The sequence below is a fragment of the Schistocerca piceifrons genome, chromosome 3 (genome assembly GCF_021461385.2).
Source record: "Schistocerca piceifrons isolate TAMUIC-IGC-003096 chromosome 3, iqSchPice1.1, whole genome shotgun sequence".
In the NCBI taxonomy this organism is placed as follows: domain Eukaryota; kingdom Metazoa; phylum Arthropoda; class Insecta; order Orthoptera; family Acrididae; genus Schistocerca; species Schistocerca piceifrons.
The window spans coordinates 531961063-531977503 of NC_060140.1; the positions used below are offsets into that span (position 1 = coordinate 531961063).

Sequence of the window (16441 nt, forward strand, 5' to 3'; positions counted from 1 at the left end):
AGGGATGTCATGGTTTCACAAAGAGTTGTGTATAATAGGAGGACAATGGAGGGCAACAGAGTGTACTTTGGAAAGGATATATAAGGAGTGAAGTGAGCAGATCTCATTTTGGAGCCATATGCGAGACAGCCAGAATCTTGACAGGCTAATGTGTTAAGGTATTGTAGGCCTAGGTGGTACTGAATGAAAAAGGGACAGTTGGCTCCTCAGTTTTTTGGAAGTGGGAGCTGTTTTTGTCACAGGGTGAGAAGAAGGTACATGCAAGATATGTTTGTAGATAATAACTGTGTGGCAGTTGTGGCTGAGGAAAGTCTGGGAGAGGTAGTTAGTATAAGTATTGAGCAAATTGTGTTGGACCAGAAAAATTTGAGAAGGATGTATAGGAAGTAGCTCTGGAGGTGAAAACTTTCTCTCCAACATATTCCTACATCTTGCCACTCTTGCAGACTTAAGCTCCATTAAGTACCCTCCCCCTCCCCACCCCATAAAAATTTCTGGTTTTTTGACCAACACTGTCTGTTAATTGATGTTCTCTTGAGATGAATAGGCTTTTTATTTGAGATGTAAAGTCAATTATATCTACAAATTTGCATCATTAATAAATGGTTGTGTCAATTACAGGAAAATATTTTTTAAGCTTAACAGTTAAGATGACAAAGTAACCTTAATGTGCAAATTAATTGTTGCGAAATATAATATGATACATATCTATCGATACAGGATGATTCAAAAGTAACTGCAAAAACTTTATGGGTATCATCTCTGAAATTGCTTTATGTCAGAGTTATGCAGTAAAGCAGGTATCATGAGAGCAGCACAAACAGTGCAAAATTAATTTTTCTCGAAAAGCAATGACATGAAGGGACAGAATTTGAGCACTGTGCATTGACACCAGAACATGTTCAAAATGATGTCTCTGTAGATTAAAGACAGTGTGGTTCTTGATGTCTTACTGCTCTCTAAATGTTGCATACACTGTTCATCTTATACTGCACAGTTGCACACCCATTTTCATTTTTCTGCTGTAGTTCTGCTATATTCTCAGTTACTCAGTACCATACATGAGCTCCTTGAGGAGGCCCCAAAGGTGTAAGTCCAGGGGTTAGGATTCAGAGATATGGTGGGTCAAAGCAACTGGTCCTCCATGAACTGTCCACTTATCAGGACATGCAACACCGAGATAGTCTCTTGCTTCACAACCGAAATTTGTAGGCACCTATAGTTGTCAGCTCATGTACCTTCTTCAGGGGAAATGGGTGGAATTGCTGTCTCCAAAACAGGTGTAGTACAGTTGATTGAGGAACCCTTATGGTGACACATATACAGTGAGTATTTATGGTTGGATCTTAAGCTGCCTTTCCAATATGTTCCCAAAGCTCTTTCCATCCAGTTGATTACAACCTAACTGTGGTGCACCGCAGATGCCAGATTCCTTTAAACACCTGTCCACAACTGTGAGAGTCTGATGGTTTGGTACTCTTCTGTTTGGAAACATCTCTATGTACTGTTTTATTGCTGCTCATGCATTGCCTTCTGCTGTGTCATGAAGGTGGTCTATATCCACATATTCACTGTCTGAGTCCCTAGACCATCATACCATACGCAACAACTGTACTCTATGAACGACTGACAGAATGAAAGTATGTAGTATGTCTGTTGCTGCTACAGTGAAACAGCACCATAGAGTACAATGGGGCTGACTGAAGTCAAGTAAACAATGGCATATCATGGCAGAATCAACTGAGCAGTATAGAGGAGTCTACAAAGCACATCAGATGAATACAACATGCCAAAGCCCGTACTGGTCCATAATGTACATCTACCTCAAATATTATGTGTTGTAACCTGAAAATAAAGCAATTACAGAAAAAAAACTGTATTTAACATTTTACTCTTATTTTTATGCACCCATTACACCCACTAAGTGTGGATAGTTATTTTGAATCAGCATGTATAAGATGTGATCACTATTCCAGAGTGGAAGAGCTGAGCAGGCATGTGGAAAGAGCTTTCAAACAAAATATGAGTATGTCCATGCGCACACACACACACACACACACACACACACACACACACACACACACACTATAAAACTTATTATATCAGTCTGTTGGTGTTTTTTCTTTTTTCCACGGTATTTGCCCAACGTATGTTGCTAACCAAACTTTTCATTGAAGAATAATAGTGTATACATGTTGCAGAACAAGGTAACAGAGAAGTTCAAAAGACCATTCAAGAAACGGCATTCTAGTGTGTATCATCAACCATCAAATCGTGTAAATAAGTATTTGGCACAAGCTATTGATGCACGGAGTGTTGACAGAGAAAAGTCAACCCATGTCAACCTTGCAACATTGTGCTTCAAAGATAGGGAGAAAGAGAATCAGGTAAGTTTTATGTTATTATTATAATAATACAGCATTTAAGTCTTTTTGTCTTTGGTTTACTTATAGTGCTGGGGAGTAAATACTAAATTTTTAAATCTGAAGTCACTCCTTAATTTGGACAATCAGAATAATAAATGCTGGAAACGTCACAATTAAACCTAAACTACGGGGTGTTCAAAAAGTCTCTCCACAGTGCCATATGATTGTTAGCTGCGCATGCCGTATGGTGCAGGAATATACCGAAATGAAACTCAGTGAAATACAGGTTGGGAATTTATTGAATATTCATTTTTACTTACAGATTTTCACATTGAATGTTGAAAGTGTCCCCTGTGTTGTTGAATACATAATTCAATTCATCTGATCGTGTTTCCAAACACAAGCTGTAACAGAAGCAGCAAAAGTGGATATTGCAGTTTTCAATTCATCAATGGATTTTGGGTGGTCAGGTGGTGGTAGGTCAGGCGATCATAGAGGCCAAAGTCCCTGTGAAATTATGCGATCACCAAAAACATCAGTTAGCAGTGACACTGAAACGTGAGCTGTATGCACGGTTGCACCATCTTGTTGAAAAATGTAAGTTCTCCTATGTATAGGGTACAGAATATCACTGCAGTATCATTGTGCATTTATTGTTTGGTTGAAAAACCCAGGCAGGTGAACAATCATACGACATGCGCAGCTAACAATCATATGGCACTGTGGAGAAACTTTTTGAAAACCCCGTATTTGTAACACAGGAACTTGTTCTTGATCACAAATGAATGCAAGCATATAATTTTTTCTCCTTTGCTTAGCTCTCAGGTTACTATCTTAACTACTGAGAGTCACACCATTCTGGTCGACACACTCGTCTCAACAGTAACTTGCCAACTGCCTCTACTCAACTCCACAATAACCACAGACCCCTAAAAGATAAAGATACCATGCATTCCCCCACTAAATCTTCTTTTCAAATTTACAAGAAAATCTGGAAAATAAAAGATAAAAAAAATTTAGGGCATGGAAATTGCAGTTGCATAACTAACACAATATTACTAATTTACCCAGCAATCACTCACTGTTATGACAACATTGTTGTTGTTGTTGTTGTGGTCTTCAGTCCTGAGACTGGTTTGATGCAGCTCTCCATGCTACTCTATCCTGTGCAAGCTTCTTCATCTCCCAGTACCTACTGCAACCTACATCCTTCTGAATCTGCTTAGTGTATTGATCTCTTGGTCTCCCTCTACGATTTTTACCCTCCACGCTGCCCTCCAATGCTAAATTTGTGATCCCTTGATGCCTCAAAACATGTCCTACCAACCGATCCCTTCTTCTAGTCAAGTTGTGCCACAAACTTCTCTTCTCCCCAATCCTATTCAATACCTCCCCATTAGTTACGTGATCTACCCACCTTATCTTCAGCATTCTTCTGTAGCACCACATTTCGAAAGCTTCTATTCTCTTCTTGTCCAAACTGGTTATCGTCCATGTTTCACTTCCATACATGGCTACACTCCATACAAATACTTTCAGAAACGACTTCCTCACACTTAAATCTATACTCGATGTTAACAAATTTCTCTTCTTCAGAAACGATTTCCTTGCCATTGCCAGTCTACATTTTATATCCTCTCTACTTCGACCATCATCAGTTATTTTACTCCCTAAATAGCAAAACTCCTTTACTACTTTAAGTGTCTCATTTCCTAATCTAATTCCCTCAGCATCACCCGACTTAATTAGACTACATTCCATTATCCTCGTTTTGCTTTTGTTGATGTTCATCTTACATCCTCCTTTCAAGACACTGTCCATTCCGTTCAACTGCTCTTCCAAGTCCTTTGCTGTCTCTGACAGAATTACAATGTCATCAGCGAACCTCAAAGTTTTTACTTCTTCTCCATGAATTTTAATACCTACTCCAAATTTTTCTTTTGTTTCCTTTACTGCTTGCTCAATATACAGATTGAATAACATCGGGGAGAGGCTACAACCCTGTCTCACTCCTTTCCCAACCACTGCTTCCCTTTCATGCCCCTCGACTCTTATAACTGCCATCTGGTTTCTATACAAATTGTAAATAGCCTTTCGCTCCCTGTATTTCACCCCTGCCACCTTCAGAATTTGAAAGAGAGTATTCCAGTTAACGTTGTCAAAAGCTTTCTCTAAGTCTACGAATGCTAGAAACGTAGGTTTGCTTTTTCTTAATCTTTCTTCTAAGATAAGTCGTAAGGTTAGTATTGCCTCACGTGTTCCAACATTTCTACGGAATCCAAACTGATCTTCCCCGAGGTCCACTTCTACCAGTTTTTCCATTCGTCTGTAAAGAATTCGCGTTAGTATTTTACAGCTGTGACTTATTAAACTGATAGTTCGGTAATTTTCACATCTGTCAACACCTGCTTTCTTTGGGATTGGAATTATTATATTCTTCTTGAAGTCTGTGGGTATTTCGCCTGTCTCATACATCTTGCTCACCAGATGGTAGAGTTTTGTCATGACTGGCTCTCCAAAGGCCATCAGTAGTTCTAATGGAATGTTGTCTACTCCCGGGGCCTTGTTTCGACTCAGGTCTTTCAGTGCTCTGTCAAACTCTTCATGCAGTATCTTATCTCCCATTTCATCTTCATCTACATCCTCTTCCATTTCCATAATATTGTCCTCAAGTACATCGCCCTTGTATAAACCCTCTATATACTCCTTCCACCTTTCTGCCTTCCCTTCTTTGCTTAGAACTGGGTTGCCATCTGAGCTCTTGATATTCATACAAGTGGTTCTCTTCTCTCCAAAGGTCTCTTTAATTTTCCTGTAGGCAGTATCTATCTTACCCCTAATGAGACAAGCCTCTACATCCTTACATTTGTCCTCTAGCCATCCCTGCTTAGCCATTTTGCACTTCCTGTCGATCTCATTTTTGAGACGTTTGTATTCCTTTTTGCCTGCTTCATTTACTGCATTTTTATATTTACTCCTTTCATCAATTAAATTGAATATTTCTTCTGTTACCCAAGGATTTCTATTAGCCCTCGTCTTTTTACCTACTTGATCCTCTGCTGCCTTCACTACTTCATCCCTCAGAGCTACCCATTATTCTTCTACTGTATTTCTTTCCCCCATTCCTGTCAATTGTTCCCTTATGCTCTCCCTGAAACTCTCTACAACCTCTGGTTCTTTCAGTTTATCCAGGTACCATCTCCTTAAATTCCCACCTTTTTGCAGTTTCTTCAGTTTCAATCTGCAGTTCATAACCAATAGATTGTGGTCAGAATCCACATCTGCCCCTGGAAATGTCTTACAATTTAAAACCTGGTTCCTAAATCTCTATCTTACCATTATATAATCTATCTGATACCTTTTAGTATCTCCAGGATTCTTCCAGGTATACCACCTTCTTTTATGATTCTTGAACCAAGTGTTAGCTATGATTAGTTATGCTCTGTGCAAAATTCTACCAGGCGGCTTCCTCTTTCATTTCTTCCCCCCAATCCATATTCACCTACTATGTTTCCTTCTCTCCCTTTTCCTACTGACGAATTCCAGTCACCCATGACTATTAAATTTTCGTCTCCCTTCACTACCTCAATAATTTCTTTTATCTCGTCATACATTTCATCAATTTCTTCATCATCTGCAGAGCTAGTTGGCATATAAACTTGTACTACTGTAGTAGGCATGGGCTTTGTGTCTATCTTGGCCACAATAATGCGTTCACTATGCTGTTTGTAGTAGCTAACCCGCACTCCTATTTTTTTATTCATTATTAAACCTACTCCTGCATTACCTCTATTTGATTTTGTATGTATAACCCTGTATTCACCTGACCAGAAGTCTTGTTCCTCCTGCCACCGAACTTCACTAATTCCCACTATATCTAACTTTAACCTATCCATTTCCCTTTTTAAATTTTCTAACCTACCTGCCCGATTAAGGGATCTGACATTCCACGCTCCGATCCGTGGAATGCCAGTTTTCTTTCTCCTGATAACGACGTCCTCTTGAGTAGTCCCCGCCCAGAGATCCGAATGGGGGACTATTTTACCTCCAGAATATTTTACCCAAGAGGACACCATCATCATTTAATCATACAGTAAAGCTGCATGTCCTCGGGAAAAATTACGGCTGTAGTTTCCCCTTGCTTGCAGCCGTTCGCAGTACCAGCACAGCAAGGCCGTTTTGGTTAATGTTACAAGGCCAGATCAGTCAATCATCCAGACTGTTGCCCCTGCAACTACTGAAAAGGCTGCTGCCCCTCTTCAGGAACCACATGTTTGTCTGGCCTCTCAACAGATACCCCTCCGTTGTGGTTGCACCTACGGTACGGCCATCTGTATCGCTGAGGCACGCAAGCCTCCCCACCAACGGCAAGGTCCATGGTTCATGGGGGGGATGACAACATTACTACCAACAAATTTATCATATAACACCCTAAAAGATGCCATCCTACATGCAAAATTTAATGTCTCTTGATTTAAATGTAGCATTATCTAATAAACAAGAGGTGGAGGAGGGAAGGGAGGAGGAATTAACTATTGAGTGAGATAATCTGACATGACACGTTATTCCAATAATAATTTAGTTTGCAATTTTGCCAAATAAAGACACGGTTGGAGACTTATATATATTTAAAAAATACCATTACCAGTTTCCAATTTTTCAAAATTAATCACTAGATGGTTCTTAATGCTTTCATTTCCTTTCAGTTGCCCTAGGATAAACTCTATTTCTCAACTACAAATTTGTAACCAAATGGGTGCACTACATATTTGTATTGGAATGCAACTTCTATGTAATGTCCATCTGGCATATTTGTTTTTGCAGTTTTCTTACAAAGAAATAGTTTCTCAAGTATTTTCATAGTTGCAGACATTTCACTGCATTGGTTAACCACTTTCATTAGGTCACAAAAAAAATTTTCAGTTTGCACCATTTGTTTTGATTTACTACTTAATTCAGTTGCACAAATATTTCAGCTCATTATATTGAAAATTTTCGTTTACCGTATCTTCGAAATCTTCGAAATGGCATCATGTTGAATCTGAGTTGTCAGTAGCTTTTCATTTTTACATGCTCCACATGGACAATATTACTCTTAATTGTCTGCTGAAAAAGAACAGAAGGGAAATTAACAAAAAAAGAATTGAAATGCACATCTCGCTATACTCCCATTAACATACAGAAGTACTCTAGCTTGTTGGTGAGTTGATACATATCTCATAGTTAAAATTAAAATTTAAAACAATGTTGATCGCAATCCTGTTAAAATATTTTTTTATTGGAGTGAGTGACCGGTTTCGACTCTATGAAAAGTCATCTTCAGACTCCAGAGCGGTGGATGGACACTGCTAGATGAGTTCCGTCAACCCTCGACGCTCGTGTAACTGCTCAGTACCAAATATTTAAATCTGAAGTTACTCCTTACTTCAGACAATCAGAATAATAAATGCTGGAAACATCACAATTAAACCTAAACTACGAGGTGTTCAAAAAGTCTCTCCGCAGTGTGTAGCAGTATTTGTTTGTAATAAGTATTTTGCTGTGCATGTGCAGTAGAGTATACTGTGAGATTTTAGTGAAAGAGGAATGAGTGTGGGAGGTGAAGTGCTACTTGGTTTTGCATTAATCTGAATCAATAAAAAGTGTGTTTCAACTGATACAATGCACATAGCCATTTCCAAAACTGTCAGTGTTCTGTGCCTGCTCCTTGTGCCCTTCTGTTATGAAGAAAACAGTGAAAGTAAATCACATGAAGATGTAAGACAGGAAAGAACCTTCAAATCTTCGCATTCCATTCCTCTGGAAACTTCTTAAGCAGATTTAGTTCCCATTCTGCCTTCCGTGATTCAGACTCTTAACAGCTGGACTAGAAGCAGCTATTGATGAAAACTGCAGTGGTGATGATGCTGCTTGTCTGACACAGGCCTCGGAGGATTGGGTGGGTCCAGAGACCATATGTTCTTTGCATAGGCAGTTGGATGATGATGCAAATGGGAATGTAGATCTCTCTGAAACAGATGAGTTTTTGAGAGAAAAATTGAACTATGCAGGGGGTCATGAACGGAGGCAACATGCATTTCATCGCGATAATGACAAGCATATCCCCGTGAAGGAATTATGGGAAGCCTGGATTCACTCTGAAGTTCATAACTGGACTGCAGAGCAAACTGCTGAGTGTTTAGCAACAAATGTTGGGTTACCACAGTACCATTCCAACATTTATTGTGAACAGAGTTACAGGAGCAGCTCTGCCGAGACTAGAAGCTGATAACATGCATTACTTAAGCAATGTTCTGGGAATTAAAGATCCCATTCACAAACAGAAAATTGCACTGAAAGCTATGGATGTTGTACTGCTTGGCCCACTGAAAGATTACAGCCATGGAACAAAGGACATCATCCTCATAACTCTTTTACTTGGAGCACTTATTGGATGTTGTTATGCCTATCATTAAAATAAAAACTCTAAGAAACATCTAAGACACATGATGAGTGATGTGGAGAGTCTCCATAAGGCAGAACGTGCGTAGGATAAATTGCAGAAAGAGCTTGAGCAAGCTAGGTTCGAATAGGATTGTGTGACGACAGAGAAGCAGAATTTGGAAAAACTACTACTAGAACAAGGTTGTGATAATGCTGAGATGCGGACATCTTATTCTTATCTTGAGGTTTCACAACTGAAAGCTGAAATTGAGATGGTTGTGCAGGGAGCTTCAGAGAGCAGTAGGTGAATTAGAAAATCGTTGTTGGTCACCTCCAGTAGGGTTACAGCAATGGTTACAACTTACTCATGAAATAGAAAATGAGGCTTATATTAAGAAAAAGCTTTCAGTGGAGAAGCAACTTCAGCAAGCAAGAGAAGCTTAGAAAGAAAAGATCAAATTTGGTGGGCACTTTTGTATCAACTCGTGGGAAGTCTATAGATGATGTTGCTCGAAGCATTGTGGAAGCAAGGACTGCCTTAAATGAAGTTACACAGGAGCTGAAAGAATGTGTCCACCGTTGAAGCAAATTGAGCTGCTATGTGGTTTTAATAATATCAATAATAGTGGTCTCTAGTACCTGGAAAATGTTTTATATTGAGGAACAGCAAATGGAAAAGGAGGGCCCACTGGTCGCATGGGTAGCAGCCATGATGATTTAGGTGATGACTTGTGCTCTCCATCAGCGGGTATCACAGACAATATGCAGTGGAAGGACACAGGAGACTTATCTGGCAGTGAGACAGGAAAACAAGAGCAGGATGATGATTTCCAGGCTGATTCTAGAAATTTAGCATGCAATGTACATTTTACAATAGGCACTGACAGTTGACCAGAAGAACATACAAGTTGAAGTAAGTCAAGATCCTCAGTGATACGATCTTACAGTCAGGATACCAGTGTGTTCATTGGTGACAGAGAGGGTTCAACTGGTGCCATTTCACAGTCAGAAACATGCCTTGACTCACCGGAAGCACACAGAAAGATAGTTACTTCAACAAAGAGGCAGTCAAGAGATCAACTTGGATCCAATAGAAAATATAATCCTCAGGACGTTTATAAAGACGTTTTGTCACAAGAAAGTATGAATAGAGGCCAGATAACATCAAGGGTGAACACTACAAGGGAAACTGCAAAAGAGCCGACACCATCCTTTGATGATGAAACCTACTCCACAGACTCAAATTCTACACCCAGGGATGACAATCGTCGGAGAAAGCGCAAGCCATTTTTTTTCTTTACTTGTATGCTGAAGTGCAGAATGACCTGAAGATATTTAACAAACAAAACCAATTTTATGTTGTTAATTATAAAGAAACATGAAAAGGAAGACTGACTCGGTTCAGATTTGGGAACTGTGTCCACGTTTCTTGAGTGAGAGGATATAGGAGAACATAATCCTCTCAGTTGCCCCAGTGTTGAACTTTTTGAGCTCCGGCTGTTTATGAGAGGTAAAATACGTGTGCTTTAATTATTTATGGTGCTGAACACTATACTGGAAACTGGTTTTTCAGGTATATTCTATTTAATTTCCTGAGAAGGAAAGTTCCTACTCACCATATAGCGGAGATGCTGAGTCGCGATAGGCACAATAAAAAGATTCACACATACTATGGTGGTAGTGGCGGACAGTCAAGTGTTGCAGTTTAGATGGAGGGCAGGAGAGAAGGTGTGAAGGGGGAAGGGGGTAAGTAGCGGAAAGGAGAGAAATAAAAGAAATTAAAAGACTGAGTGTGGCGGTGAAATGACGGCTATGTAGTGCTGGAATGGGAACAGGGAGGGGGCTGGATGGATGAGGACAGCGACTAACGAAGGTTGAGGCCAGTAGGGTTACGGGAACATAAAATGTATCGCAGGGAAAGTTCCCACCTGCGCAATTCAGAAAAGCTTGTGTTGGTGGGAAGGATCCATATGGCACAGGCTGTGAAGCAGTCATTAAGATGAGGGATATCATGTTTGGCAGCGTGTTCAGCAACAGGGTGGTCCACTTGTTTCTTGGCCACAGTTTGTCAGTGGCCGTTCATGCAGACAGACAGCTTGTTGGTTGTCATGCCTACATAGAATGCAGCGCAGAGGTTGCAGCTTAGCTTGTAAATCACTTGACTGGTTTCACAGGTAGCCCTGCCTTTGATGGGATAGGTGATCTTAGTGACCGGACTGGAGTAGTTGGTGGTAGGAGAATGTATGGGACAGGTCTTGCATCTAGGTCTATTACAGGGGTATGAACCATGATGTAAGGGACTGGGAACAGGGGTTGTGTAAGGATGGACGAGTATATTGTGTAGGTTCAGTGGATGGTGGAATACCACGCTAGGAGGGGTGGGAAGGATAGTGGGCAGGACATTTCTCATTTCAGAGCATGATGAGAGGTAATCGAAACCCTGGCAGAGAATGTAATTCAGTTGCTCCAGTCCCGGATGGTACTGAGTTATGAGGGGAATGCTCCTCTGTGGCCGGACTGTGGGACTTTGGGAGGTGGTGGGAGAGTGGAAAGATAAGGCACGGGAGACTTGTTTTTGTACAAGGATGGGAGGATAATTATGGTCAGTGAAGGCTTGAGTGAGACCCTCAGTATATTTTGGGAGGGACTGCTCATCACTGCAGATGCGATGACCATGGGTGGCTAGGCTGTATGGAAGGGACTTCTTGGTATGGAATGGGTGGCAGCTGTCAAAGTGGAGGTATTGCTGGTGGTTAGTAGGTTTGATATGGACAGAGGTACTGATGTAGCCATTTCTGAGGTGAAGGTCAACATCTAGGAAGGTGGTTTGTTGGGTCGAGTAGGACCAGGTGAATGGGGGAGAAGTTGTTGAGGTTCTGGAGGAATGTGAATAAGGTGTCCTCACCTTCAATCCAGATAGCAAAGATGTCATCAGTGAATCTGAACCAGGTGAAGAGTTTAGGATTCTGGGTTTTTAGGAAGGATTCCTCTAGATGGCCCATGAATAGGTTAGCATACGATGGTGCCATGCGGGTGCCCATAGCTGTACCGCGGATCTGTTTGTAGTTAATGCCTTCAATGGGGCTGCAACCTCTGTGCTGCATTCTATGTAGGCATGAACACCAACAAGCTGTCTGTCCGCATGAACGACCACCGGCAAACTGTGGCCAAGAAACAAGTGGACCACCCTGTTGCTGAACACACTGCCAAACATGATATCCCTCATGTTAAGGACTGCTTCACAGCCTGTGCCATATGGATTCTTCCCACCATCACCAGCTTTTCTGAATTGCACAGGTGGGAACTTTCCCTGTGATACATTCTACGTTCCCGTAACCCTCCTGGCCTCAACCTTCGTTAGTCACTGTCCTCACCCATCCAGCCCCCTCCCTGTTCCCATTCCAGCACTACACAGCTGTCATTTCACCGCCACACCCAGTCCTTTAATATCTTTTATTTCTCTCCTTTCCACTACTTACCCCCTCCACCCTCCGCATCTTCTCTCCTGCCCTCTGTCTAAACTGCAACACTTGAATGTCCGCCACTCCCACCATAGTATTCCTCCCCTTCCCTGCCCTAGCCTCCTCCTTACCCCCACCCAGTCGCCACTCCCATCATGCACTGGTGCTGTTGTTTGCAGTGTGGTCTCAGCTCTCTGAGACTGCAGATGTATGTGCAAGTTCCGTTTGTGTGTTTGTGTGTGTGTGTGTGTGTGTGTGTGTGTGTGTGTGTGTGTACTGCTGACAAAGGCCTTAATGGCCGAAATCTTTAATTGTGTGAATCTTTTTATTGTGCCTATCGTGACTCAGCATCTCCGCTATATGGTGAGTAGCAACTTTCCTTCTCTGGTATTGTTACATTCTGTCATGGATTTTCCATTGTTTGCTATTTAATATCCTATCTGACAAAACCTAAATTTCCTCCTGGCTACACAAATAATTTAATAATCTCACAAGGTATTACAATTTTGTTTTCAATATACAGTAATAATGTAATCTACAAACAATTGCAATATTTACAAATAAACTTGCACCACAACAAAAAATACTCGCAGTCAGTTTTTATAAAACTTCCTTTATTGATGAGCAGTTACAAGTGTGTTGAGGGTTGACGGAACTCATCTATCAGTGTCCATCCACCGTTCTGGAGTCAGAAGATGAGTCTTTCACAGAGTCGAAACTGGTCACTCACTCCAATAAAAAATATTTTAACAAGATTGCGATCAAGATGTTTAACTACTTTTAAGATCGCTGACTATGTTTTCAAAAATCTTACATATCTCATAGTCTGTCATGGTTGGGGGTAACACATTGCACTCCCACAGAACAGCACACATGGTTTTCTTGCTGAACATAGTGTGCTTTTAGGGGTAAATGCTCTCTCCTACACTGGCTGTGTGACAGCCAATGGGTCATCTTGCTTGCACAGAGTCCTGCCTGATGACTCAGTGTCTGCTCAATGCGTGGGAGTGAGCAAATTTGTTCTGTTTCTGCTCATTGTTGATGGATGGATTTGGCTCATCTCTGTGCTTTATAGAAGGGGACAGCCCTACCCTGCACCTGTGCAGATTGTTACTCATCCTTGCTGCTGCTATTGGCGTCAGCTCTTGACGTGTTCAAGATCTGAATTTTAAAAAAAATCATTCTTAAGCATCAGATAGAAGCACAACCACTCATACAATTCCTTTTGCTCTCCCACTGCTGACTGATTAATTTTTTTTTCATTGCAGTAACATTTTGAAAATTTATGTAGTCATTTACACACTTAGAGTTTTTAAGAGAGTTGTCACCCCAGTCTAATGAGGCTCATAGTTTTCATTTTTCCATTCCTTTTTGTACTGTATAGTATGTTCTGTCTCTTTTTGTTTGGTTCACTTTGTATGTTTTCGAGATAGTTCTGAATTTTGTGCCATGTCCTGCTTTCCCATCTTATCCTTGCTTCATTCTTCTTTCATTGTCTGGTATTTGGATCTGTTTACTAGTATACACTTTATTTCATTTTGAGTTTCATTTAAGCAGTCTCCTTCCAAGAATGCAGGCTCAGAATTAGAGTAGCTGTTTGCTGTCATTTTTGTGAGCATGGAGTTCACTTCTGAGTCTTCCATCAGCTTTGTGGATGTAATGTTGGTGTTTTACTTTTCTGTACAACCAGTGAGCTAACCTCCTCTTAAGTTTTAAGAAATGTGGTTGGACTGATTACATATAGTGGATCAGGACTGATTACACCTACTGGATCAAATTTGCTGATATCACTTAACCTGCAAGTGACATTCTATTACTACTGTGTTCAGTACTGGACACTGTTGCTAACTCCCTTTCGATGTATTCCGATCATCTGCTTTGGTTCTGCTGAGTGTCTTTTGTGACTTTGTTCTTGACTGTTACAACTTGGATTGCATAGTCCATCACACCTTCTGTTTGTCCTTGTTACTGTCTCCTCAGTTTTGGTTACATTCATATATATTGCTTATGTGTTGCTCTTTTGTTTTGAATTTTCTTCATTACCCAAAACTGTACTTGGTTCAGAGTTCTTCACTGATCATTGGAACTGTTTGTCTGGTCTGGTCTTAGAAGTTCAGTGTCGAATTTGGAAACCCTTGCTTTGGTATCTTCTGTCCTCTTCTGCTGCTCTTTTTTTCTGTCATGCTTCTGTTCTTCCATTTTTCTTAGCCACTGAGCTTCTCATTCTGTTCTGCTTTCTCCTGACTCACCAGATCAATAAATATGCTGTAAGTTTTCTTAGTACCTGTAACGCTGGATATTCCTCCTGTTTCTCCATTAATTCTTCTCTCAACCATTGTTCCTCCATCTCTCTCTTCTCCTTGAACTCCTGTTTTCTCCAAAACTATTCACATTGTGCTTCCCTTAATTCACTAAGTGTCATTTATTCCTTTTGTGGCCCTTCATGCAACTGTGAACTAGACACTCTGCTGTGTGTAATTCCGTCTCCCATTTTGATTTCACTGCCTTACAAAAATCCTGAATCCTTAGATTTGTCTCCTTTCCCATTATATTCACCTCCTGATTGTCATTCACCTGTTCATATACTTCTTCTGTTTTGGGCATATTCATAATTTTTGATGGTACTAATCCAACAGTCACTCCTTAGCTTTGATAAAGACGTAAAATAAAGTTCCAACACAGTTCACCCTGGAGCGTTACATGCTATCGTGCCCACCTGAAAATGAGGCTGCTCTGGTCAAATATTATACTGTAGCAATTGTACATAAACTGTGTCACTGAACTTTGCGACATTTACTTTCCCTTGTCTTGACTTGTGGTGTTCTCTGCAAAATTGAAGGCGTCTCCCACCTATTCTTGTAATTTCTTCTGTTGTTCAGCCTTGTAAATACATTCCATTTATTCAATTCACCGTTCATTAAACATTCTGTTCTGGCCACATAATTTGCTATGCTGGATCCTACTTGCCATTCAACCAAGGATATCCACACTCCTATTGTTGGCACAAACTACCATTTATTTCACTATTATTATTATTCTTTCTTTTCTCAGATGTTATGTCTGGTCAAAAATGGAAAGTGATGCGGACCTTGATCAAGCGTGACTTCCTTTTAACTGTACGGTATATGTTACATTGCATTTAGGAACTTTAGGGTAGTTGAACATGTATCAATAATTACAAATTTCTGTAGTTGTATATATAAGTTTGGATGTAGCTGTATTGCGTTGATGTACTGGTGGATATTGTGTGGTATGACTCCTGCAATTGATAGTATAATTGGTATGATGTCAACTTTATCCTGATGCCACATGTCTTTGACTTCCTCAGCCAGTTGGATGTAATTTTCAATTTTTTCTCCTGTTTTCTTTTGTATATGTGTTGTATTGGGTATGGATATTTTGGTTAGTTGTGTTAATTTCTTCTTTTTATTGGTGAGTTTGATGTCAGGTTTGTTATGTGGTGTTGTTTTATCTGTTATAATGGTTCTGTTCCAGTATAATTTGTATTCATCATTCTCCAGTACATTTTGTGGTGCATACTTGTATGTGGGAAGGTGTTGTTTTATAAGTTTATGTTGTAAGGCAAGCTGTTGATGTATTATTTTCGCTTCTGGGGTATTCTGTATTTCCTAGTATTGTACATCCACTTGTGATGTGATCTACTGTTTCTATTTGTTGTTTGCAAAGTCTGCATTTATCTGTTGTGGTATTGGGATATTTAATAATATGCTTGCTGTAATATCTGGTGTTTATTGTTTGATCCTGTATTGCAATCATGAATCCTTCCGTCTCACTCTATATATTGCCTTTTCTTAGCCATGTGTTTGATGCATCTTGATCGATGTGTGGCTGTGTTAGATGATATGGGTGCTTGCCATGTAGTGTTTTCTTTTTCCAATTTACTTTCTTCGTATCTGTTGATGTTATGTGATCTAAAGGGTTGTAGAAGTGGTTATGAAATGGCAGTGGTGTAGCCGATGTATTTATATGAGTGATTGCTTTGTGTATTTTGCTAGTTTCTGCTTGTTCTAGAAAGAATTTTCTTAAATTGTCTACCTGTCCATAATGTAGACACACAAACGAACACAAACATACACACAAAATTCTAGCTTTTGCAACCAACGGTTGCCTCGTCAGGAAAGAGGGAAGGAGAGGGAAAGACGAAAGGATTTGGGTTTTAAGGGAGAGGGT

At 40.3% G+C, this 16441-nt stretch overlaps 1 protein-coding gene across 3 annotated transcripts in view; it reads left to right on the forward strand.

The window, feature by feature from the left end:
• LOC124787785 (Ca(2+)/calmodulin-responsive adenylate cyclase) overlaps positions 1 to 16441 on the forward strand; it is a 355797-nt gene that overhangs the window by 192508 nt on the left and 146848 nt on the right. For all 3 annotated transcript variants that reach the window (XM_047254687.1, XM_047254686.1, XM_047254685.1), the window contains one exon: positions 2202 to 2387. In XM_047254687.1, the coding sequence (XP_047110643.1) occupies positions 2202 to 2387 (186 nt within the window). The remainder of the gene's footprint in view (positions 1 to 2201; positions 2388 to 16441) is intronic.